At 37.9% G+C, this 26,496-nt stretch overlaps 1 protein-coding gene across 4 annotated transcripts in view; it reads left to right on the top strand.

Moving 5' to 3' along the window:
- GAS2 (growth arrest specific 2) overlaps window positions 1-26,496 on the top strand; it is an 84,038-nt gene that overhangs the window by 6,218 nt on the left and 51,324 nt on the right. For all 4 annotated transcript variants that reach the window (XM_027696286.1, XM_027696287.1, XM_027696289.1 and 1 more), the window contains exons 2-3: window positions 3,875-4,036; window positions 11,555-11,679. In XM_027696286.1, coding sequence (XP_027552087.1) covers window positions 3,895-4,036; window positions 11,555-11,679 — 267 coding nt within the window. In that variant the 5' untranslated portion in view covers window positions 3,875-3,894. The remainder of the gene's footprint in view (window positions 1-3,874; window positions 4,037-11,554; window positions 11,680-26,496) is intronic.

Genomic DNA, 26,496 nt, shown 5'->3' with positions numbered 1-26,496 from the left:
GTTTGATAACTGACCTCCAGTGTTACTTGACAGGAGATGCAAGTAACTGATTATGCTCTGCTCCTTGAGAGCCTATTTTTAAAATTTTTTTAAATTTAATTTAAAAAATCCAAGGTAGAAATTTTGTGGCTTTGATTCTAACAGGGAAGTATTTTATTAAAGTGTAGAGCAGGTTTTCAGAGAGGTAGTGGGGAAGGGGAAAATTCATTTTTTCAGAAATTAAATTAAAGAAAACTTACACAGAAGTAAGGTTGGATTGTATGTGATTTGTCTGTGATTCTTCAGGCTCTTCAGTGTAGACTTTCTCATTTCCCAGTCCTCACTTTGCATGTCTGCTTCATAAACAAACCCATGCATTATTGTTAATTCAGGGCTACTATTTCAAGCAGACCGAGCCCCACTATAGAGATACCTGAATTATTTTCATCTTCTAGAAATTTTTGTCACCTGTCTATCTGCCTTTCATCATCTTTCCAGTTTCCCATTCTGAGAACCTGTGTCCTATTTCAACTACCCAAAACCCTTCTTGTCTCTGTATCTCCTCCCTTCTTACTACCACGGTTACTTAGAAGCTCAGGCACCCTTGCATCCTCCAAAATCTTTGTTCTCTCACTTTTCTTCCTTCAGGGAGTCTCAAGTCTCTTGAGGCCTTCACACAGCTTGATTGGTGAGTTAGGTCAGTATGAAGTATATTTGAAGACAACTCTGTATTTTAGAGATGAAGTAACATCTCAGCTCCCTGAAATCTCTGCTATGTGTCTCCTCAGAAACCAGCCTGAAGCGTAAACAGACTGCAGTGCTTGTTTCACAGGCTGATGGGGAAAGCCAAACTGCTTTCAGGTAGCAGTACCAGAAGCCTTCCCCCTGTTTTCTCTTAAAAAATGTAACTTTCAGACCTTAGAGTGACTTCAGCCCCACCAGTGACAGCAACGTGTATTGTATCTGGCTGGCTGTCGGGCACATCATAATGTTGGTGATTGATTAGCCCCAAGTCCCATAGGGCACTTGATATGCACGGTCTTGGAAGTGATGAAGGAGGTGGACCTTTCCTGAGGTGAAAGTAAAGGGTGTTGCCTCTGTTGTTTCCCTCCTGACACAACCCAGCTCAGTGTGTGTGTGCCTTTCTAGCAGGGCAGACCCTACTTAAGGTTCTGGGATTAATATTGCTGGGTGCATCCTTGAAATATAACAGAATTAACTCGGGTTGGAAGGGACCTCCAAGGGTCATCTAGTCTAACCCCCTCCACAAAACATGTATGAGCTGTGAAATTATCTCCAGTGAAGAGCTGCAATGTCTAACTGGTTCCTTTAGTACAATGGTTCTGCTTTTTCAGGTACATTTTTCTGATCTGTATGTAAAGAGAGACAAATTGCAGGATTTTGGTTCCTAAATACTTAGATATGTAGGTGTTAATAAACTGAAACATTGGTGCAAAAAAAATACTTCACTTTATTCGTGTGCTGTATATGAATTGAACATTCAGGAATAAGAATTTTTTTTAAGTTACATTTTACCAATATAATCTCAGAGGTCATCCAAGAGAACAAACTAATTTCAGTTCTGGTTCTCACTGTATCAATGGAGTTTATAGGCTCCAGAAATCAGTCAAAATTTATTTGAAGACTCTTTCTGGAAAGAATGTATATGACAGAGGTATTTATACTTGATTTTTCCCATATAATCTTTGAAGACACAGTGGTGTCAACCATCTTGCCTCTCCTTCTTTCCAAAATGAAGCAGTGATTTGAATGACTTATTTGTGTGGTTCTGAGTGACTTAGAGCAACTTTAAATATACTGTCATTGAAATTCCTTAGCTGTTGGTAGCTTCTAGTCTGAATCGATCTATTTAGAGTGACATTCCAGATTGATTTTTGCAGAGCTAACAGCCCAATTCTTCTCCCTCCCCTCCCTCGCACTCCACCCTAAATGAACAGGTATGATTTGAATTTAATTAACCAGGAAACCATAAATCCAATCTGACATTTTTACGAAGTTAGCTTTCAGAACAGAGCTGTGCTTAAATTGCATACTAGGGTGCCTTAAACTTCTCTGCTCTGAAAGGATACATTAAGATTTTCTTTTTGGTTAGAAAAATGTAAAATCTACTCATAATTCAGAAATGCATGTTTATACAAGAGAATAAAGTCTATTTTCCCTTCTCCCCAACTGAAAAGATTGTCTAATTTCAGTAAGAAGTATATTTGTAGTGAAAACTGTCTGTCTCAAGGGCAAGCTAAACTTCAGGATTTTGGGATGTGCTACTGTCAACAGGTGCTTAAGGAGATCTTTTTGTAAGCATGGAGTTTACTTACCCCAAGTATGGTTAAACAATGCTGGAGTATTTTAATACAAGTATATCACAAGTAGCATTATATATTGTGGCAATACGTATATTTGGAAAAGTCAGATATAGCACAATTTTATGTTAAGGCAATTGGTTTTTGTTTTTGTTTTGGTTTGGTTTTTTTACAAAGTATTTTCCTTTTTTGACAAAAGAATTGTTTTCAGTATTCTCGTTATTCCAGGCTATAATGGATAGTATAAAAAATTGTTCTTTTTTTTTTTTTCCCCCCTGTGCTTCTTAAAGTCACAGACACTTCTCACCTAGTTTGACAGGTATGCAAAGGACAGAAGGAAACAGTGTTTGCAGAGTGCCATAAGCTGAAGTCAGCTGACATGTGTAATCACAGTTGGTGTGGATCAGCCCTCTGACAGAACTATTCCTTGTGGATCTCACATTCACTTAATGTCTGTCTAGTGCCACCTCCACAAGACCTGGTGGCTGCTTTTCAGCAAGCTCCAGCCTGCCAGGCAAGGAAGTATCTCAGCTCGTTGCTACAAGTATTAGGGTCTAGGTCCGAGGTTCTTTCAGAGAGAAAAAAATAACCTTCTTCTAAAGAAATTCTTTCTTCAACACACTTCTGCCACAGGTGGGGAATTGGTCCCTCAGGAGCAGAGATATAGGTCCAGTGGTTCTAACATGTCTGGCTGCTGCAACTCCCAACACCTAATATGTTATGTGTTAAATATTAGTTGTCTTACCTGAAACTGAAGCTGCAGTGTGTCGTCACTGAATCAGAGGAGGATTTGGGAAGTGGGAAGGCTTGAGTGACCAGCACTAGCTGTTGTGCTGCTTTCTGAAGAAATAATCTATTCAGTCAATATATTTGGTGTAGGCTTTTTCTTTAATTATTCCGAAGCTGTAGAATAGACTGTTTCCATTTGGTTACAGAATTTATAAGTTGTTAATAAGTTTGCTGCAGTAGTGTAATTTGGTTGTTCCCATGTTTTTCTTGGGCCTGATCCAAAAATCTCTGAAGCTCTCCATTTAATTTGAATGGGTATTGGATCAGGCACCATAGTGAGTTGTTAGCTTTGTGTAAAATGTTTATTTTTATTTGATTTTAATCATTCTTTCCAGAATATATGGTCATGTGTTGGCAACATGTGTAGCTTGGTGAGTACAAATGAAGTTGACGTTTATCTGTATGATTTAATCGCTTGCAAAAAAAAAAAAAATCTGTTAACCAAACAAAGCTTTGGTTTGCAACCATGTGTTAGATCCACATCTGGTTATCTGACATCTGATCTCTTAGAACCGTTGTTACTGTTGCTTTCGGAGTCATAGAATCGTTCTGGTTGGAAGGGATCTTAAAAGATCATCTCACACTATGGGCAGGGACACCTTCCGCCAGACCAGGCTGCTCAAAGCCCCATCCAACCTGGCCTTGAACGCTTCCGGAGATGGGGATCGTCTTCGGGATGGGATCTTCTGCGATTCTAAAAACGGAACCTTTGAAACTTTATTTGGTATAATGAAGTACTCTTTTCTTTTTTTTCCCCCCCTTCTTCTTTTTATGTAACGAACCAGGTCCCAGGAGCGGATAAGCGATGTGCACTGCCCTGAGCCCGAAGGCACGCGGGCCTGGCCTCTCCGACATGCACCAGTACAGCCAGTGGCTCGCGAGTAGACACGAGGCCAACTTACTGCCAATGAAAGAGGATTTGGCCCTGTGGCTCACAAACCTACTGGGTAAGGCACAGTAAGATGGGATTCAGGTCCCGGGCAGTAAGAACACTCTTTCCACTGGGAATTCAGACTCTTTTGTACTTCAGAAATAAAGGTAGTTATGATTAGGTAGCTACTTCCATGTAGTGCAACTACCAGCAAGGCCAGAAAAGCTAATGAGTAGTTTGCCTCCACAGTGTTTCTGTGAGTAGCATAACTGCACCTTATAATAGATTTCCTGTTTATTTTTTCAAATTCCCCTTTAATTTTTTTTTTTGCATGTGTTTTCTGTATTAATACCATTAAGCTGAATGATGCTAATTGCTGCTGTCACCCCTGTTTTCCATTTTTATTGATAGGCCTCCTAAAGAATACAGGTGTACTGACTGTCTTGAATAGAAGGAACCATTAGATAGTTCTTTGCTGACCAAGCAGTCTAGTAATTGATAAGTGCTGCCCAAGGCAGTGTATGCTAAGACTTCTGGAAGTCATTCATAGAGGGGTTTGACCTACCACAGCTGGACCTGAGGATTTACTAGTGGCAACTGTATGCCTTGGTGTGTGAAGTCAAAGCATGTTGTTGTCAAAAGAGGGTGAAAACCAAACACCCAGAGAAAAAAATCAGGTACACGTGAAAAAAGAGCGAGTGAGATGGTCCCTGGTAGGAAGGAGAGAGACAATACATTGAGATACACAAATCATTCCTGAAGGTGTACAATTTAGAAATTATGAGCCAGGAAATAATATGCTGTTTCCATGCTAAAGGAACCATGCAAGCAATTCCTCTCATTAAACAAAGAGAAGAAAATATTTCAGAGGAGGTGATGGTTACATGAAACTTTTGTTGATGTTACTTTGGAGGAAAATTTCGATAAGCACTTTTAAATTGGTGTGGGTGGTTTTGGAGGATTTTTTTAATTTTTATTTTGTTTTCTGAAAGTCTGTTCTGCTGAGACATGGGCAGTGTCTTGTCATGGCAAATGCTGTAGTTAAACTACCTCAGTCAATTGATTTCATGCAATGATGGAGTACATCCAGTGTCTTTCATCTGCACTGTATTTCCTCTTTTTTTTTAAGAGACAGGGAAATATCACTTACCTTTTAAGAGATGTAGTCAATAAGGACAATGTCAGTAGAATGCAAGAACACACTATTTTTCAGGTAGAAGATACCCATTTTAGAGTTGTTTCAGTTATGAATCCACAACTGCAAAAGTGGCCTGTGTTTTAAATGATGTACTTGTGTGGTACTTCAATTTAAATTAATGAGTTTGGAATATAAAATTGTCTAGGCAGTTCCGGAACAAAGTTCAGAAATACTGACTTTTCATTCCAATTACCACAAGACAGCAATCCAAGTGACTGTTTTTTGAATCAGAAGCAGCACATTCCATTAAGAATTCAATATATTGTTTAAATGTTTTAAACAATGAAGTTTTCGTGATCCACTCTGAAACAAATAGAACCTTGTTTGCAGTTGGTAACAGAGTTCTCCCAGTGATAAGTTTAGGAATGAGGTCACTTTTTGAGCAAGGAAGTAGCAACCAGCAGGAGGTTCTGAAATGCCAACTATAATTAAAAATCTGATTTTTCATATGGACACCAAATTCTGCACTGCAGAACTAAATGGGTACAACCTTCTTTTAATTAAGCAGCATATACAGTTCATTTGCTTAATGCATCCCCCCTCACACCTTCTCACACCAAGCTCTTCTTTTCTCAGAGTTTGTGCTGAAGAATTGAAATTACAGTGATTTGTTAAACTGCTTTGAATTCCTGTGTAGACATTGTTATTCAAATTAATAATTCAATTAAGTTAAAATTCACATTCAGAATAAATTAAGTGTAAGTGAATTAAAATAATTATTATTCATAAAAGTATATTAACTCAGAGTTCAAATTTGGTTTAATTACTGCATAATTTGGATTAACTTTAAATAGAGTAGGGATGTATGAGCATGTTGCTGTGTGATAAAATAGATATGAATTTACAGCATGCTGTTACCTTGTAAAAACCTGTTTGTACTGTCTAATTTTTCAGCATCCAAAAGGGTAGAAGAATATGGAAGACTTTTTTTGTTTGTTTTGTTGTTGGTTCTTTTCTTTATGTGGGACAAATAATGTATTTTGCATTAATGGTCAGTAGATTTTCACATGCAAGGATGTGCAAGTAGCACAGAACAAATAACATGGTGTGTCTCCATACCTTAGCTTGCTCTCTCCTATATCTGGTGTAGCCTCATTGTAAGTGTCATTTATGTATGTATCATAAGCCTCATTTATGCCAGTTCTAGTACAATAAGGTTTCTCATTTTTTTTAAGGACACTAATATGCATTTCAGTTAATTTTTGCCGTTTTGGTTCATGTTTTGTTTCATCCATATTTTAGTCATATGTACTAGGACTCAACATGGACACAGAATCTTTTCAAAGAAATGTAGATTAAAAAAAATAGTAGTATTTTAGGCAAAAATAGGGCTGAACCTCTTTGAAGCAGCTTGATCAACTGATGGTGTTTTAGGAAATTTTTGTGGAGAGGCAATTATGTCCTACACAGTGTTACTGGAAGTTGAAAAGATTATGGTCTTGCAGTAGCAAAGCCTGGTGTGGGTTCAAAATTACAAACTGGAAAACATTTTCAGGATATTGTACTTTATAAAATGAATGAAGGATTTTGATATCAGATAGAAGGTAGGCATAGCTAGAGTTTGACCTTACCCAACTGGTAAATTAGAAAACTGAGATACGTGGTCCAGCCAGAAAATAACGCTGTGAGAATCTTTAACCCTGAGACTTCAGACATTTTATTCTAATTTAGCATGTTGTGGTTGTTTTGGGGTTTTTTTTAATATTCACTACTACTTTTGCGTGCATTTTGTTAATTATTTTTGGAACCGTGTCAGAGAAACTCAGAGCTTCTGAGAGGACAGTTTGTCATTACAGCTCCACTGCTGAATAGATTTTAGCTGTCTGTACTCTGGGGGATGGAAAAAGGACATTGGAGATGAACTCCATGTGTCAGATAGGATTAACTCGTACAATATTGTACATTATAGCATTGTGGGGGTTGTGGTTTGCATGCTGGAGAGAAAGATTGGAGCTATGGATGTTGTGTCTCTTACCTTTGCTTCTCTCTACGGAGCTTTGGTGCCTCAGTCGAGAGTTGCAGTGGCAAAGTTAAGAAGATGTGTTAACCCAGAGGTCTTGCAAGTCATGATCATGTCCTAGCCTTGTTTTAGTATGTATAGAGCCAATGAAGCACTTGAGAATGCTTTCATGGCTGACAAACTCCAAATTTGGTAGATTATATGTATATATTTACTTTAGTAGAATGCTCTTGTGGATGCTGAAAAGTTCTGTTCACCTTGAGCAAGCTGCACGTGGGAATTAGCATACTTGGGCCATAGTACTCTTCTAGCAGAGGGACAATGGCAATTTGAAAGGTTTGCTTGCCTGCCTTACTCTCCAGTACTTTCTTGTTTTCTCTTGTGTGTCTGCAGAAGCAAAGTGGCTGATGTGAGGAGGGGTGGGCCTCACCACCAGCCTGGAGTTTAGCACAGGTACAGAGAGATGGTCTCTCTGTTTCCTCTTTGGCTATTGTGTGGAGCTCTGATCTTTCTGCTCATTCCCAGAATTCATTTACAAGATGCAGAGGGTTATATTGTCTTTTACTCCATCCAGCCTCATTTAGCATGTGGGACCACACCTTGGGCACGGGTCTGAGCTTCAAGGTTTCAATGCTGAGGCCTCTTCCGAACAGCTTTCTGGGCTTCAGAAGCTCGTAGCTGAGTGGCTGGAGGATGCAGGATGCTGAGGAATTGGACATGTAAATGTTGAATGCTGTTTGATGCACATAGAAGTTTCTTGGATGCAAAGGAGAAGGAGGCTTGGATAAAAAGGAGCATAGGGGCAAGGATGTTAGGAGAGTTGAAGACCAGGCTAGGTATTTAAAGGTGTGTTGAAGGAGGTGTAAAGTTTGGGATTGAGGAGTAGGAAGTCTTGTGGAAGAAAACTCTTTCTTTGATTCTGAATTAAATCTCGTTCAGCTTAGTGTTTTTGTTCCCCTTGCTGTCTAAGGGGGTTCTGTAACAGTATGTTTATTTTCAACATCAGTTTGTTCATATCAAGCCAGTGGGAAATGCAGGTCTTAAATGTCTGAATATCAAGACATTCACAATTCTGATACTTCCAGTGATTCTGCTGCCACTGATACAGTTTCTCTCTTAGTTGAGTGGCTTTATAATTTTCTTTAGTATCAACGTGCCTTTGGAATTGTTTGTATGTCCCTCTTCAAGTAAGTGACAATGTCTCAATGCCTTCAAAACCATTGCTTCTGTTGTCTGTCAGTTTGTAGGGTGTTAATAGAGTAGCGTTGTCAGAAAAGAACTAGTTTTGTATGTGCATAAAATCCCTGGCCTTTTGTTTTCCTTATTTTTGTCACATTTTGTTATTTTGCCTTTGAGCACTGTAGATGTGTATCAGAGATTCACCCCAGTGACATATTTCTATCCATAAACTACCAGTTTCGTGTTGTTACCCAAATGTCCAATTAAAACAGTCCATCAGCTAGTTCTGAGGCTGGAGTCAGTCTTACACTGTGTTTATTACAGCAAATGGAGAAGAACTGAGTGTAATAATAGAGGAACCAACTAGATTTTTGGTACTTTGGGTCTTTCAGTCCCTCAGCCTTCTGCTGAAGGCTCTGGTTGTCCGAGGCAGCCCATAGGGAATGCTTTGTCTTCGACCTCTTGGACACACACGCAGGGCATGGTCCCAGTCTGGTTGCATTGTGACCCTACAGGCAGCTGCTCACAGTTTGCAAGAGGTAGAGCAGTTTGACTTTTTCAGGGGCATCTGGTGGTTGTGGTAAAAGAGAGGGTAAGCAATGCTCAGAAAGCCTTCGTGTTCCTGTGTGTGGGTTTTTTTTTTCTCTCCTCATACTTTCAGTGTTGTTTTTTTTATGATACTTAATGTTATTACCATTCTATAAAAATATTGCAACTGCTTTCTTGTAATTATAGGGGGAGTTATACATTTTTAATGGAGTTTAATGTTTTTTCCATACAAATACACAGAGCCTTTTTTTTTCCCTCAGGTTATGAACATTACTCTCATTTGAATCAATACATTTCAACTGTTAAATATGTCAGAGTGTCTGTTTTAGCAAAGAAATGCCACCTTTTGGAGCCATAAAATACAGTGAATTGAAAGCTGACACCTAATATACTTTTCATTGGATACAGATGTTCAATGCAAAATTCATTCTTTCAGATTTCATAAAGGGGAATAGAACTCAAATAATCCAGCTTGGTGTACAATATGCAGTGACCAAATTGCTAAAGCACTTGAAATAATATAAATGTATTGTTAAATAGCAGAAGAAGATAAAAGAATTTTTCCATGTCTGTGTAAAGAGAAAATGTCTCTAAATAGGTTTTATGTTTTTTATAACATTTTATTATTATGAAACAATAAATCTTTGGATCATAGGACTGGATATATGTAGAATGTGATTTTTCTGTTTTACCCATGTGAAAAATTACATTTTCAAACTAAACTAAAATGTTGAGTATGTTAAAAATATTAGAAATTTAATTTTTTAAAAAGAAAAGGAGCGTATTATAAAATATAATACTCTTAAAAGGAAAGAGATTCTCTTAGCGTAGTAATTTTTCAAATTTAGCTTTCTAATGGCTTTATAACACTTTATAAAAATGCTGATGGAGCAAATGGGAAAATATGTAGGCTAGAATGGTGGCAAAGGATTTTGAGGTGCTGAGATGTTCCATTTTTTTATCTGTGGGCTATTATAATTTCAGTCCTGGCTTCAACTGAGCTGGAGACACTGTAAAATATTATCAGTTAGGCATAAGCTAACTGCATGTCTGCAGTGCTACTACTGCTTTCTTGCCTGGGGAAGTCATTTAGGTATACAGGAGCCATAAAGTGGGCTATATGGCAGATGGAATTAAGTGGGAATAAAAAAGGGGAAAAATTTCATGTTTAAACAGATATTTCTGAAGTAAAAATGTGTCAGAAAAGTTTAACTTCAATTGCTTTATAATGCTGCTATGTTCAGTATTGTGACATTGAGTATCAGATTACAATGTACCAAGAAGTTCAGTTTAAATTTTTTATGTACTTCATTTTTGTAAGTTATTCCCTCTCTTCTGAGCAAAAGATATAGAAAAGTTTTACTTCATTTTTTCACTTTTCCCTTTTTTTTTTTTTTGACTAAAAAATGCAGTGAACCTGTTCTAAACAGAATAAAGTTTTTAGTTTCCAGACATCTCATGGAAGCAGGTGTGGATCTGGATGAGGTGGGGAACCACTTTAACTTCAGTTTTTTAATATTTTCTTTTTTTTTTTTTTTTGACAGGGTAGACTGTTACTAACGTGTGCTTTCTGATAACCTATGAAAAATGAGTTAATAGCATTATTCCTGTTTCTAAATGACATATATAAATATTGGGGGGGAAAAATATCCTATCTTAATAGGAGGAGAAAGAATTAGTCTCTTATGCTCTCTTGATATTAGTGGAAGTTAAGAGGACTGAAAAATACAGCTGCTAGTCAAAAAAGTTCCAAAGAGAAGGCAGATTTTTCAGTAGAAACGTGAAAATTAAAAACCTGCAAATAAGAAATAGTAATATTTTTACCTGGAAATGATGTAAGGATCCTGGAAGTTTAATCTAGGATAGTAAATGTTTTCTTTCTGGTCTGGTCTGCCCAGTCTGATGAACATGAACATCTCATCATGGGACTTGAGATCTCCTCTTCCAGGGGGGTGTAATTACATTGTATTGAAAGGTTGTCTGGCCTGCTGTAGCAAGGAGGACAGTTTGTGCCAGCTGAAATAGTGTCATACAGAATGATGTACTAATTGATATATTTTGAAATCAGAGTATTTTGCCTTTGTTCTTGGAGTGCAGATTTTAATCTGTGTGGCAACTAGATGCATAACACGAAATTTCACTCCTTTTTTTTTTTTTCTTATGTACCTAACTTTATTTCTGAAAAAGAACTGTCGTAGGAGCATTGCAGTAACTGTAGTATCTTGTATACTTCTTGCAGGACCAAGTCTTAGGAGTCTTCTGAAAAACTATAGTCCTTTCCTTTTTGACATGATTTTCTACTTCTGTTACAAAATAAACTGTTAGCAACTCTTATGCTATAGCTGCACATGCACACTGGTGTAACCCACTTGCCTGCTGTAGTCTGTCTTTTAAAATATTGTGTTAAAAGGACTGGATTTTCATAAGTAAAGTGAAATACGTGGAGTCTGATATGCTAGAATTATTTTTCAAATATCACATGCCTCCCCTCCCAAAAAAAGCATGGGGTTATTTTTCATAATTTGCTGTATATCTACAGGTGAAGCAGTAGTGAGGTTATTCGCTAAATGTTCAAAGTAATACGAGTTTTTCAGTTAAAGTGTATTTCAAATTATTGTTGAGGTTTCTATGGGTTTTCTCTTTTCACACAAATGCAGTCTGTACTATTGCATGCCTTCTGCCATGTTAACTCTCTGTTTGCTGTTCAGGTAGAGAAATAACAGCAGAAACCTTTATGGAGAAATTGGATAACGGAGCCTTGCTTTGCCGGTTAGCTGAGACCCTGCAGGAGAAGTTTAAAGAAAACAGCTTTGATGCAAACAAGCCTGGCAGAGTAAGTGTTGGTCGATGTTCTAGCGTGTAATATCAGTGTCTGGGGTATCTGAACTTTTTTGGTTTGGTACTGAACTTCTTTTTGCACCGTTAAGAGATTTCACGTGTGGAGATTCCGCAAAAGAGCAGGGAGGTAAATGCTCTGTGTAGAAGAACAGCAGTATGAAGGTGGGGGAAATAATACTTATCTGGTAATTATTAAAGTAACCATGCAAAGCAGTTACTCAAAAAAATACTTGTAATATGTGGAGGATAACACAGAACAAGATCTAGCAGTGGGATGTGGTAGCTAAAGGAGAAAATAGGTTCCTTGCATTTATTTGCAAGGGGAATATTAAGTAGCTGTGGGAGGTGTCTTTTCCTCTGAAAACAGCTCTAGGGAGGCCAGTAATAAAACTCTATAGTTTTGGTGCCTCGAGTTTGAAGGTCCTGTTGGTGTACTGGAAGAGGTTTCAGCAAAAAGGTGCAGGAATGATGTAGAAAATGTGTAACTTAGAAGATACTGAAGAGTTTTGGAAAGATCAGGTTAAGATCTTCCTTGAACACAACCTCCCTTTCCTTCAAATATTTTCATAGGACAGTCTTACTGGGAGAGATTCAAGTGTGCAGCAATTCTATTTCTGGGAGAAGTCGAATTCAAGGGTCAACACATTAAAACATTTACTGTGAAAATCTTTTCATTTTTCTTGTGCATTCAGGTACATCTTCCTTGAAAGCTAAAACAGGCAAATAAAAAGCAGGTAAAAAAGAGAGGACGCATTATGTTCTTGGGCTATCCTTGATGTTTTCATAACTCGTCTGTAGCAGAAATTAGGGCACAGCATGAATTTTATCAGCTGTTCTGAGAACTGTCAGCCTTGTGCCAGTTGCACCTGTATAAGCTGTTTTCCTTGATTCCAAGTTCGTAATTGTTGTTGCAGAAGAAGTTGTCATGTTTTCTATTTCAAATTATAATCAGGGCTTGTTTAGTAGAGGTACTGGCTGACTTCTGAGTTCCTCTTTATAATATGGTCCAGCTTGTCTTCATCTGTGTCATGGTAGCTTCCAAGTGAGAAAACACCTATGGCAGTCTTTTTGATTAAGCCTAGGAACTAGCTAGGCAGAAAGAAGGGTTACTTGTATTTGGTTTTGAGCCTATATTGCATTAGAAGCTGATTAGACATGTGCAGTCACATGTGTTGTCATTACTTAGATTTGTTGGTCTTTTATTTGTCAAATTGGTACAACTGACAATGCAATTAAAGGGAAAATAGCTCTGCTGCTATTTTCTCTATGTATATTATTTCATATTTATTATAGTAAGAATTCAAAGAAATGGCAGAATAATAGATTTGTGTCATTGTAGACTGTTAGGAAGCTCTTCATCCTTTCAGATTTTAGTTCCCTGTGCAGCAGTCTTAGGCAATAGGACTAGCCTACACATTGAAAAATCTGACTTGTGGTGCCAAGGAAATTTATGAGAAGATTATGCTGTATGAAATTTAGCGCAGTAAGAATTCCACAATCCTCCCCTGAATCATTATTTTGCACCCTATTAATAATATATGTGAAATTTTGAAGCCATTTGACCATTTCTCTGCCCAGGAAAACAGAAACATGGTCCTTTACCTAGGTGCCCCAATGACTTCACCGGCAGCTGGAAGAAGCTGCTGAGCTGTGTTGAGTTCAGCTTCTATCAAAATATATAACATACTTTTCTATCCGTATGTGTAACTTGTAATTATTTTTGTATGCGAACTTCTTCCTAGATGGAAAAGCTCCATGCAATGTTTTGGGTTTAGTTTTGTCTTAAACAAAGATAGGAAGATGATATACCCTGTTCTGACTGATATGTACTACTGATCATGAATTCATTGGGCAGCTCTTTGGGGCTGTCTGGCCAGTTTAGCAGCTATAGCAACAGATGTAAGAAGACATTAAAAGCTAATACTGCATGCACTGACTCATCAGCTGTTTGCCATAATTCCTTAAATTCATATTGCAGTGCTCTACAAAATAGCAGAGGCTAAACCCGTATTGCTTCTGGGTTAACCTGTGCAATATGTTTCTAGTCACTGTCAGTTTTGCAGTTTGTTTGTTAACTAAACTGTGTCATTCCCTTTCTTATTAGGGAACACTGAACTTTCTTCAGATTTCAGGAAAAGCCCCTAGGTCAGCAACAGCCTTTTTGAGTGTGGAATACATTGGGAAAGCAGAAACCAAAAAAGAGTTGTGCCTCCCAAAATATTTTGTTTTCCAAATCTGACAGGCATGTTGATATCGACACTTCCTTTCTGTGTCATGTGGAGACACTTTTGAACATTGGGGACATTTTCAAAATACATAGGAAAATGCTGGTAATGTAATGTGGAAATACAGCTTTAAGAGACTGAAGAAGAGATTAGGTGGTGTTCAATGCAAAAGTAGTCTTTTCTTAAAGAGTCAGAGGAAGGGAACTGAGATATAGCTTTTCGTGCATGAGGGAGGTAATGGAGTTGTGTTTTATGAGTGACTGAGTAGGACTCTTGAGTGTGGAAAAAGAGGCATGTGACAGAACCTGCAAAATCAGGAAGGTGTGGTAGAAGTTCAATTTCTACACAGAGACTGCAGGACATTGAATGAAGGTAGCAGAAACCAGACAAACAAAAGGGGGGGCCTTGTTTACAAACCAGTTGAACAATTTCTGTCAAGGACCGTTAAAATTTACCTGGGTTCAAGTAAACACTGAATAAGGTGATGGAAGAGAGATTTCTTGGAAGGCTGAATACACAGGAACCCCACCCAGATGAGGAAGTCCCTATAGATGAAAATTGTTGGAACTTCAGAAAGTATGAGAGTCACTCTTATGTTCTGTGTGTTACCGTTTCCTGGGGATGAATACTCTGCTGGTTGTGCAAGTAGACAAAGGCAAATCGATCCTTTCACAAGGGTCAAACTTCTAAGTTATTTGAAATTAAATTTGTTAAGCAGCGAAACCATGCTTCAAAACCTGATCATTCTGAAAACATTGATGATCCTTTGCTAGAGACAGACAAAACTTCTGAGTTTTAAATGAAAATGGATTTTTTAACAGAGAGGGCAGTATTAGACTGGTGGGAGCATATGATGTATTTTTTAAGTCCTTTTTTCCTCTTTTTGGAGATTTTTAGTCATAAATAAATCTAACCATGTACACTTACAAAATGACAAGGAGATGACTGCTATCAGTCTTAATAAATGCTCAAGATTTGTATGGTAGTAAGTTGTTGGAACTACCTGTGCTGCTGCTCCTGCTAATGATCAACTGTCTAGAAATTACAGACTTATTATTATAGCAGCAGCTATTCCATAAAAGTCATTCATGTCACAGGATGCCATTTTGTAATTTTCTCCCACTGGCTTGGATTTCACCTCCATGCTCTCCTGCCAGTATTTTACTTTTCCTGACAGATAGTTAATTTGAGAATTTCACAGCTGTACAAACAAATTCAGAGCATCAAGGCATGTGCAGTGTGCACAGAGCCCACATTTGATTTGATTTAGTTTAGTTTAGTAAGACTATTAATTAAGATTTTAAAATAAACATAAATAAATTGTGTTATTAGTTGGTACCATTTTTATAGGCAGGGCTTGTGTTAATGATTGTTACCATTTTTATAGGCAGGGCATAGTAGTCCATCTACCACCCTTGAAGCTGCCTATATATTTATGAACTTTTCGTTTAAAACAATGTCTTCATGATGAATGAAAAGAGGTTGAAACTTTAATTACCCTTTTTCTCCAAATTCTCAGAGGCTAATCAGATAAATTTCAAGTCAAATCTCTCTTATAAATACTTCTGAATAATCAGTTAGAACGTAAAATTTAGCCTCATTTTCAGAAAGCTAGTATCTATTGATTTGGCCAATAAAAGAAATAGAAGTGAGTACAAAAAATCAATCCAGGTGCAAATATTTCTGAACTTCTAGAATTTTTAATTCAAATATGCATTTAATTTTATTCTTTCCATGGGAACTGATTCAATAAGATTAAACTGAATGTTCACTGAGCTGTTGTGTAGCAAACAGTGAGTAAACTGTTTTGGATGTGCATGTCCACTTCCATTGAAGCTGTCTATGAAATAGTAATTTCTGCAAATATACATTCATATATGTCCTAATATTAGGAGATTCTGTCCACATCTTACCCGTAGTCATAGTACCTGAAGTGTATTTTGCAGTTTTTCTGTATCCAAAGCTTTCACTTGGTCCTGGGAAAGGTGCTTGGCAAATCTGATACTTGGTGAGTGTGGATCACTGTGGCACATTGGCTTCTCAGAGTCATGTGGGTTACATCAGGTGAGACTTTTGGCCTGGTGACTTTGAGAGAGCCATGTTATGCATTTCTGAGAGTTACAATTAAGAGAGCTAAACAACTATTTGGGATGGAATTTTTTTGCCTTTCATTAAGTTCTAATGTTGAAGTTGAATTTTTCAAAGGTGAAACAATTCAGCCATTTCACAACTGAAAACTCTGGTTTAAATTTTGAGATGTTTTTGCTTCAAGAGACAGTTATGTATATCTGTGGAAGTAGAGGCAGAATCCTGTAAACTACAGGACTTGAAAAGCCAGGGAATTGACCTGAATTCTGTCAAGGTTGGAAGAAGGGGCTTGTGGCAAAAGAGCAAGACTGTAAATACTCTAAAACAGTATTTTCCCATCTCAGGTATAAGCTTACTGTTTGCTTTTGGGAGAATACATATCTGGGCTTTCACTTTCTACCTCTGTAACCTGTGAATACTCTTCACTGTACAATAGTGGCTTGATTTGTGAACATTGTAAAGAGCTTTGAGCACTTTGGCTATTGCTGCCTCATTTGGTGAGCTGTGATTACCATTAGGTAGTTGCCATTATGAAAGAAACATTATATTTAACTCTGGTCATTTACAAGAAACATGGAAGCTTATGGTTCTCTAAATGTAGATGAGAGAAAGAGTTTTGCTTGTGGATCTACTGCTTCAAACAGCTTTGTGTCTGCCCTGCAATGAGGCCACAAGCAAAGGTAGGGAACTTGGTCCTCCTAAAGTAGAGAATCTGCACCAGTGGTTCAAAATTGGATCTGGAATCTGGATCTTGCTTTTAGGCCCCAGATGGCCAAGCTGAAAGTCTGAGCTGGTGTTTCTATATGGGGTTTTTATTTATACTGTAGGCTTCAGTTTCTCAAGGTTATCCCATCCTATAGATGGGATGGAAATAGAGTATTGTGTAAACTTGGTTCCCTGAACCTGTCTGCCCAGTGTAAAGAGCCCTCAGCTGCAGCAGAGCCATGTTCTGGTGCCCCCTGTAAGTTATAAATCTGACTCTCCAGTTGAGAATTGCATGGATAGGATTGCAGGAATTGTTAGGCTATGAACAGATTCTTTGTGGTCTGAGGCAGCAATTTTCTCGTCTGCACACTTGCACTTTCCTGGAGACTTTTATTTTGCAATAAAAGCTTCTGGAGCCAATTTCTAATCATATACAATATAGATATGGCTCTCAGTTACTTGGGAGGAATAAAAAAAAAAATACAGCATTGTCTTTCTGTGTATTAATCTTCGTAGTGGCAGACTGATGTGGATATGAGAGGAAAAGAATAATCTTGCAAAATGACTCACAAGTGCTAATCCATCTGGAAGGAATCATTTCCACAAGACTGTAAAGGTGTTTGTTGGAGAATTCCTTGTACCTTTCTCAGACATGTCAATGGCTTGCTGAGCTCCTCCTAGATTGCTACCAGGTTTCTTGCAGATACTGTAATATTTGTCTGCAGCAGGACACATGCCTCAACAAATAACTCCTACAGCTAAAGTTTATGCTTGCCAGGAGGATTGCATGGTAGGATAGAGTAAAATTTCCCACCAGACTATGAAAGGAGATTTCGGAGCAATTGTAGGATATTATATGTTTGTGTGCCTGGCACCTTCCAGGTGAATACACTGAAGAACTACTTAGAAGGGTTTAGGTGCACTTTAAGCCATGCACTGTGTTGGAGGCAGAGCTGCACAGTCCTGGAAGGAGCACTGAGACATCACATCTCTCCAGACTGTTCTTCCCACTGGTACTTCTTGTCCTTGGGAAAGCATGGTTTGTTCTCTTGTTTGCCTGGAGCCCAATTAATATCTGCTGTGGACTGGCCTTGCTGTTGTCAGTGAACCCGAGGCAGGGATTCTGCTGAGCATCCCTCTCTCTGCACCTATTTAACATTGCAGGAGTAACCAGAATTTGCATCACAAGGTCGTTGTCAGGGGAAAAGCAGAGCGGATTTAAGCACGTAGCTCCTGCTTTGCAAAATGTAGTGATTCAGGCTGCAAATCAGGTCAAGAGGACTGAACTTTGATTTCCAAGAATATCATTTGGCTAGAAAACATCTCAAAGCTTTTTCCAGAGATGTTTAATTAACTTTGGTTTTGTATGTAATGCTAATACTTAAACACTTCATAAAATTTGTATTAAGCCCATAAGTTTTCATAGCATTTTTACCATTACTTCAGTTTTCTGAGAGAAATTTTATAAACAGCTGATTTTAGATTTGCTGGATTTTGCCTCTTATGTAAAATGTGTTGCAACATTCCTATTATTTATTTTGTTAAGTCTTTAAAGCAAACTGTAAAAGTCTTTCTAACAGATCTTTTTTTGTGGCTTTTTACTTAGACTATTAGGAATAGTCTGGAACAGAAATGTAAGATTAGGGACTTGTATGGAAATAACCATATGTATTTCAAAGTTTGAGAAAACATAATTTAGACCAACTGTCTTCAGTTTAGTTGTGCAATTCCTAGGTCAAAGTTAGTGTTAGTGGTTTTTAGGGAATAATGAATAAGCAAGAACTACAGAATTTGGTGCATTTACCAATAGTGAGTCTTGAACTCAATGAGCCAAAATTTCTGAAACAATGGAAACAATGAACATAAATGATGGCTGCAATGCAGAAGAAGAAAACAGACATTACTTTGAGGCACAGACATCAATTTATAGATATGATTATGTCTAATTTTTTTTTAAATAAACATATATTCCCATTTGTCTTTGTATATGTAAATTGGCCCCAAATAATTCAAGTACACAGTGAAGTTTTGTTCACAACTTTAGAGATTGCTTTAAGGCTGGTATAGAAATTTGGCTGTATAGATTAGAGATTCCAACACAAATCACAGGTGTTTTTAAGTTCTACTCCTGCTCAGAATTCCCACGGCTCAAGCAGTTTCCTTGTGATTTCTAATTGGAAAACTCACAGAAATTCAGATTCTTTATCATAAAGACAAAGATACAATTCTTCTTAAAAATGAACATACAGGGCTTTGGAGTACTTCCATAACTGCAAGTACCTCTGTTTGTCTAGTAACACATCAGCTTTATTATGGCTGTTCTTGAAAGTCTTACCTAGTTTTGAGAAGCATGAGCAAACTGTAATTGCTGTTTCTTTTCTTTATTTTTGTTTTAATTATTTGTGGTTTGGATTACAGTTTTGTGTAGTGGGTACATGTGGTTTTGCAGCCTCTTTTCTGATGTCATAGGTGTTTCCTACTACCACAGCTGATAAAAAGGATTGTATAAATAATATATAAGATGCAAGTATTGAATCAGGATTTCCGGAATGTTTGTTTTCACATCTTCACAAATTGATTCTTTTTCCTTGCCTGTTTTTCCTAAATCGCCTTCCCTGGCTCCTGATTGTTGCAAGATAGGAAAAGCCATACCTTTCTGTGCAGAAGCTTTTCTTCTCTGCTTGCTGAGAAACAGGGGGTGAAAAACATAAATTTTCCACCTACCTACCTTTCCCTCACCAAGCATGATATGCAATTGGAGTGATTCAATGGTGTCAGAAGAAATAATCTTTCCATATAATAATCATAGGGCTAATTTTGTTTCCTGTTCAGTTTTCCCAAGCAGCAATTACCTGTTAAATTCTTCCTGAATGTTTTCGGCGTCTGCATAAAAACTGTGTTGTCTTTGTTGAACATCTGGAAATCCAAAAAGCAAACAGATAATGCACCTCAAAGAATTCCACCCTCGTTTAGACTGCCTAGATGTTTATCACTGTCTTCCTTGAGGCTTGTCTCATGGGAGGTGAAGCACCATTTGGAACTAATCTTATGGAAAGGCCTGGGAAACCCCCACCCTGCCTCCCACTCCAAAAGGTCACAAAGGGCAAGACTGATCCTTGAGAGAAAACCAGGTGGAAGAGGCAGAAGCAGCAAGATGGTAACACAGCACCCTACCCACCATTATATATTCCATCAAGGAGTTTGAATGGCTTCTTACGTTTGTTATTCAGACTGCCAGTGAAAGGTTATCCACTCTAATCCCACAGATCAAAGAAATATCTTGGTTATTTGACCACGCTCTTGGTGAAATTATGGAAACATCTTTCAGTGTGAAATTTTACATTACACCTGCAATGTGTTTTGATGGACTTCAACCATTCAGGCTGAAACTTTTTTTGAAGCCTTGTCCTTAGCTTGGGTTCTTCTGGAATGATTAAGGGGAAAAGGTGATTTTGAAGTTTCTGTGACTGAAATTAGTTGGTTTTTGCCAAAATCTGGTATTTTTCGTACTTTATTTTCAGAGAATTGTGTCCCCTTTGAGAAAGTGATGTTTCATAAAACGTAATTGTGGGTTAATAAGATGCTTTCCAAAATATGTCCCATGAAAATTCACCCAGATCTTGTGAATATCATGGAAATATTTTAAGATCTCATGGAAAGATTGCTGCTTATGCATGTAGTTGGCATGCTCGTTCATTCACAAGTTTTGCTGTGTGACAATGCCACAAACAAATGCAATCCTCCTATTAATTGCAATCCTCCTATATTTTTCTCATTTAATTGTAATATGAATGAGGGAAATTCGGAAACTAGGATTGTTCAACTTCTTCAACTAACTCTAGGCTGATTCAGCTCTGACTTCTTAGGTTGTGATGGGGAAAAGCTCAGATTCATCTATCAAAGATAAGGTGTAATTACCCTCTGAAAGAGCAACTGCGAGAATTGCCCCATTCTGTTCTAATCAAATATTATTGAAGAAGCCTATTATGAAATGCCAATTTTAAAAATCCCTGTTAAACGTTAATTCCGAAACCAAGAGATCTAAAGAAAATGTACAGAATGTTCATTGAATGGGAATGAACTGCTGAATCCCTGTTTTCAGGAGCACCAGCGGGAGGTCTTTGCCATGACCTAGTGTCTCTCTCTTATTTTCTGTTTATAAAATCTTACTAAATTTTTAAAACTTTTTAAATTGCAGTCTCTCTCTTTTAGTGATATTTAATTGTAGTCACTCTCTTTAACGCTGTTACAGCAGTAGAAAAAAAGAAAAACACCCAACCACCTTTGATTTTTGCATTTGGCCTGCTACAATTTCAGCGCGTAGAGGAGTAGGAGCAGTGGCTTTTAATTTTTGGTGCGTACATGCCTGGAGTTTGTGAGCTGCTTCTTCAAGATTTTGGAAGGCTATTAATAAAAATGAACTTGTCAGTAGGCATAGATATGTTAAGAGCTAGACGTCTGGAAGTTTTGAAAGTCAGTTTATAGACCTCCTCAAGTCTTTAGACTATAGTGACTTAATCCTGTCCTCAGTTACACAAACGGAGTGGACAGGAGCAGAGTCTGGCATCTTGCTTAGATGGGCTCTCTGTTGTCAGCTTCTATTGGTTGTGCAAGATTCCTGGTTGTGGATGTCTGTGTGTTATCCAGCTGCCCAACAGCCAGGCTCTGAGAGGTGGCCTTCTGACTCCTGAGAGGCATCATGATTTTTGTCACCATATGTTGACATGCACGTCCCCAGACTACATTTAAATTCCTTATAAGTCAAATAGTCGAATGTGCTTCAGCTGGTGAATGAAGCTCCTGCATTGCTGCTTTCTGGCATTATTTGCTGAGTGTCCCAGTTGTGCAGTGCATTGTGTGTGGATGGAATTGTCTCTTGTATTCCTTGGCTTTCTGATGTGCTGCTAGAAGTGGAAGTTGCAGTGTTTCTGTTTAAATTAGTTTTTCATAACTATTAATGCTGTCTTTTTTTGAATAACCAGTCTTTGGCTGTGTGATGAGTAATATGTGTCTTGGACAGAGCACTGCAAAGAACAAAGCTATGAAAAAAATTCTTAACTTTTAAAACTATATTGTTTTTAAATTAAGCTTATTCTCCATCTATGCTTACTCTTAAGAACTAATGCCATGTGGGAGAATGTATTCTACTTTGACACTTAATTCCATGGCTAAAGCATTCACTTAGTTCCATATTTATTTGAACATTGTGGTCTGTATGTTTATGTAGAGCCTTGATCATGTTAATTATTTTTATTGGCATATCACAAATCTGCTAGAGATTCCAAAGTATCCACAAGTGCTTTCTTAGAATCTAGGAAGTTGCTAATGAGTGATTTTTGGCTTTTGATGATCTCTGCAGTGTTTACATAGGGTAAAAATCTGGTCAACACATGATCTTTAAACTTGAAATCCAATCTGCTCTTGCATTAAAATTACATATTTCTACAGGACTTAATATGCCTATGTAAAGACTGTATTTCACTGAAGGACAATGTTTTGCCACTTGTTAAGTGAATTGCTTAAGGGTGCTTTCTTTGTTTTAAGTGCAATGTTATTTTTCATTGATCTAGAAGTTGTTCCTAGTTCCATGCCTGTTGAAAAGTTTGGCAATTGTTATTGCTGTCTCCCAAGTCTTCAAAACTTCCATATTGAGTTTTCACATTTTTAATTTTCCTGGGTTTTAACTTTAATTTTGCAGCTTTAGGAGGGCTAAAGGGTTTATATTTATTTTCTTAGTTATTTTTTTATTTTTCTAGTGGGAAATGCTTTTAAATTCTATGTATGTATTTCCAAATTCAGTATTCCTTCTATCCATTTTGCCTATGCATTTAGCACATTCTTTTCACTGTTGGTCCAGTTGTTATATTTGAAAAGTATTCCCTTCCATACTAAATGGGGTAGGGAGAAAACAAAACTGGTCCCACCTTGCTAAGGAGTAGTTATTTTAGACTGTAGATATTAGTTTCATTAATTTAATGTTTAGTTCATAATTCATGGCACTTTCCAAAACCTGGATTTTGGCACTGCAAAGCAGTCTCAGGTAAACTTAATTTTCCCTTGCTGAAGCAAGTGTTTGTGATTTATAAATGGGATCTGAAGTATGTTGTGTTTGAGTTCCTGAAGAATTAAGAACAACAACTGAATAAATGATGGTCTAGTGGTATTGTCACTCTGTAGTGAGGGGAACTGTAACAGCTCAATAAAAGTTCTTGTAGCAATGAGCCCCAGTTCACTTATGTTTAACAAAATAATAAAAGACAGAGCAAAATAACTTTTACAGAGAAGATTGTGGCGGAGCTGCTCTTTTGCATTCCCTATCAGCTAATTTAGATTTTTATAAGGGAAGGAGGGCTTTTCCAAGAATACCTGAGCAAAATGAGGAAAGAATTGCAAAAGAAAAAGAATTGCTACTGGCTGTAGAACTAAGTTAAAGGCAAAATTGTAAAAAGTTCCAAACCAGGTACATGTTCTATCTAGCTGATATATTCACATTTCAGTAGGAATTTATGCTCGTGTAACACTAAATGGCCAAACAAGGGACATTCCTGCAGTCAGCTACTGCATAGCATAATTTCCCCCCCATTTAGTAAATGTAGGTCATCAGGAGACACAGGCAAATTTTTCCTATGAGTACCTAGCTAACTGTAACCCTTTTTCACAGCAGACAAAATTGCTCAATCTTTTTCTTTTTATTCAAGCATAAGTAACAGTTCAAAAAGTTGTGAAATCATCTATTCACAGGGGGAAATATGATTAGGAATCTTCAAAATCTGGCTCAAGTCTTAAGTCTTCTATAAATAAACAGGGTTTTTCAAAATGTATTCGTGAACCCTCATTTTGAAAAAAGCAGTACGAAAATACATTTTTCCGTGTGATTTCAGAGCATCAGTGTAAGAGAGTCCCTTTTGGGTTCAGAAGTGAACCTGACAGCATTTTTCCAGGATTGCATCATATGTTTCACTCACACTTTCACATCCTGCATTAAACCACATGCATGCACGTCAACAAGACAAGATTGTAAAAGGAGTGTGACTGGGGAATTGTTTTCATGATATTTGATAGGAGTAATTGCGGCCACTGCTGTTTCAAAGCAACTGTGGTTATACTATACTATGTCAACAAAAGTCAGCTCTGCCATATGGAAACCTAATTACTTCAGAATGATCTGTTAGAAAGCACTTTTGAAATAGTCAGGCCATTTATACAAATCAGTAAAAAGTATTTGTGCACGAAACCTTTCTTAAGTAAGAGTTTTCATTTGAACGTTACGACGGCAGTTTTGGAAATATTAAAAAAAAAGTGGACTTCTATTTAAAAGGTGGTAGGAAAATTCATTGGGTGATAAGAAAATATGAGTATTTCCCTATGATTTGTATGATAAACCTGGTGGTGCTATTATTGAATAGAAAAGAGGGTAGGGTTTTTTTGCTGTTCTCTTCAGCAAGACCCTAATGTTGTGGGAAATCGGACCAAATTTAGAGTGCTGCATTTTAGTGAGATCATGTGATGCCATGCATATTTATGTGTGTAGTATTTGCTCCAGAAAATTACTTAAAGCTTTTTTTACTTTTTTTTTGTCCTTCAGTAATGTAGGGGGTTTTCCCTTCTGTGTCCCAGGGTATGTCTTGTTTTTACATTTGCGTGTTTGTCACTTCTGAGTTGTTTAGGACATCTGATAATCAAACATTTTTCCTGTCACTATAAAATTAGAGAACATCACAAATCTACTTAGTTAACTGTGGTGTTCTGTACCACATTCCTACTACCAAAAATGTACTTCTAAGACACTGTAATCCTTAAAATTGTAAAAGAAGTGTTGCAAGTTCCATGAATGTCTAAACTTCACAGTGAAGCTAAGTTAACTAGCTGTGTTTAAAGGTCTGTCTTAGTTGTCAAGGTATAGAAACATAATTTGTGGATAGTCTGTTAGGTGCATGAAATTTCAGATGATTTCTGGCACATAAACCATCTGTTCTGAATTGGTCTTCTTGAAAGGAATTCTATATTCAGTCATTGTGATATACCTAAATCAGAAGATATAAAATATTTAGAACCAGATTGATTTATGTGTTATTAGTACCAGGGAGCAGCAGTAACCCGGGGGGAAAACAGGGATTTCTGCATTCCTGCCAGGCATTGCAATGCCTTCCCAATGGCTCCTCAAAAGAAAGGCAGTGCAAGTTCTCCTGGATACCTCCTCACTTCTGACTGCCTGTGTACTGCTGAAGGAGTCTGGGCCAAGGAGCAGCTCCTGGTCTCCTGGACCAGTGCTGTGGGCATCTTTGTGCCCAATGGGCCCAGGGCCAAGGAGAGCAGATGGGTTGTCCCCATGCTGAGTCCAAGTCTGCTCTGATTGCCAGATGGCAGCCACCAGTCGTGTAGCACAGTAATTTTTGGTTGTTGCTTGGCTTGGGTTGGGGGCTTTTTTTGTTGCTGTTGTTCAGATGTTCTGGAATAATATGAGTGGTTTACCACAGACTTCCAGAACAGTGTTTAATACCCTTAGCAGGACATGAAAGAATATAGGCTGTTTATCAGGGGTAGTGGCAGGGCAAAGCAGTTTAAAGGCACAGAATCATCTGGAGTTGGAGAAGTGAGTGGAAGCAAACAAACCCAGTATGATTCACCTGTAATCCCCTTCTGAGCTGTTCCTGGCATTAGAAACAGCTTTGTTCTGAGAAGACTTGTTGGTTTTCTGCAAGGGCAAGGCTGAGAGCAAAGTAACACATGGACACTGTGGAAAATCCAGAGATGAGAACTGAAGAGAGAACTGGGAGGTGACATGATCTGACACTGCAGGTCTGCTCTCACATGTAAAGTAACTGTAGCCTTATTTCCTTTCCAAGCTCTTTGAAATACCTTATGCACAGGTCTGCAAGTGCCAGGAATACTGGAGCTGGCTTCTTGTAATCTTCTTCCTGTCACAGTGCTGTTAATCCAGGATTTGTGCTTTAAATTGGACACAATCAATCAAAAATTCCAAAGAGTGTAGTTGTGCCAGATATAATTTGTTTGGTCCCCTTGACCTATTTACTCAGTTGGTTCAACATCCACTTCAGATAATCTGGTCCAAGCAGAGATGATATCAGAAAAGAAGTTAATTCTGTTTGATTTGTCATGTTGTAAAACCAATTTAGAGCTGCTGGTCATTTGATTCTGTGAGAATATGATCAAGTGTGTCGTAGGTACAGTGGATGTTTTGTGTAACTAGATTAAGATACAGTGCTGTGAAATGGCACCTCTTTGAATCTACCGACAAGTTGGGATTAATTATAAACCAACTGTGTATTTCTGAAGGAACTGATCCCACTGAAACACTAAAATCCACCCAATAGTTGCTGTCAGGACTGCACCATTGCCAGTGAGGGCTGCCACTGCCTGTACTGGGGTCACCCTTGGCTCCTGGTTTATTTTTCCTCATGGCACAGCCCAACTCCTGCTGCTCTCCACCCGTTTCCCATCTTGCTTTGTGCCAGTCAAACATCCCTGCCCTCGGTGCCTGTTCATCTTCTGGACTTGAGGAGGTAAGGTCAGCTTGGACCTCTCGGAAATTATTTTGAAGAAGGAACTTCTTTAAGGTTTCTTAAATGTTTTGTGTAAGATTTAGTAGAAAATCATCAAACAGAAGTCTTGTTTTGACAGCTTTCCTCTGAATGCAGGCTGGACTAGTTGACCTTCCTCCAACAGGCTGCCAGAGACTTTTATGTGACTCCTCTTAAAAGAAGTGGGTGCCCTTTTAAGGTTATTAGACTTGTCCAATTAAAGTCTCCTGGGAAAGGATATAGGGACAGACA

This window comes from Neopelma chrysocephalum, unplaced genomic scaffold, assembly GCF_003984885.1.
Source record: "Neopelma chrysocephalum unplaced genomic scaffold, ASM398488v2 Primary Assembly neopelma1_106b, whole genome shotgun sequence".
NCBI lineage: Eukaryota > Metazoa > Chordata > Aves > Passeriformes > Pipridae > Neopelma > Neopelma chrysocephalum.
Note: the sequence above shows the minus strand (reverse complement) of the source record. Positions and strands in the feature narration are given on the sequence as shown.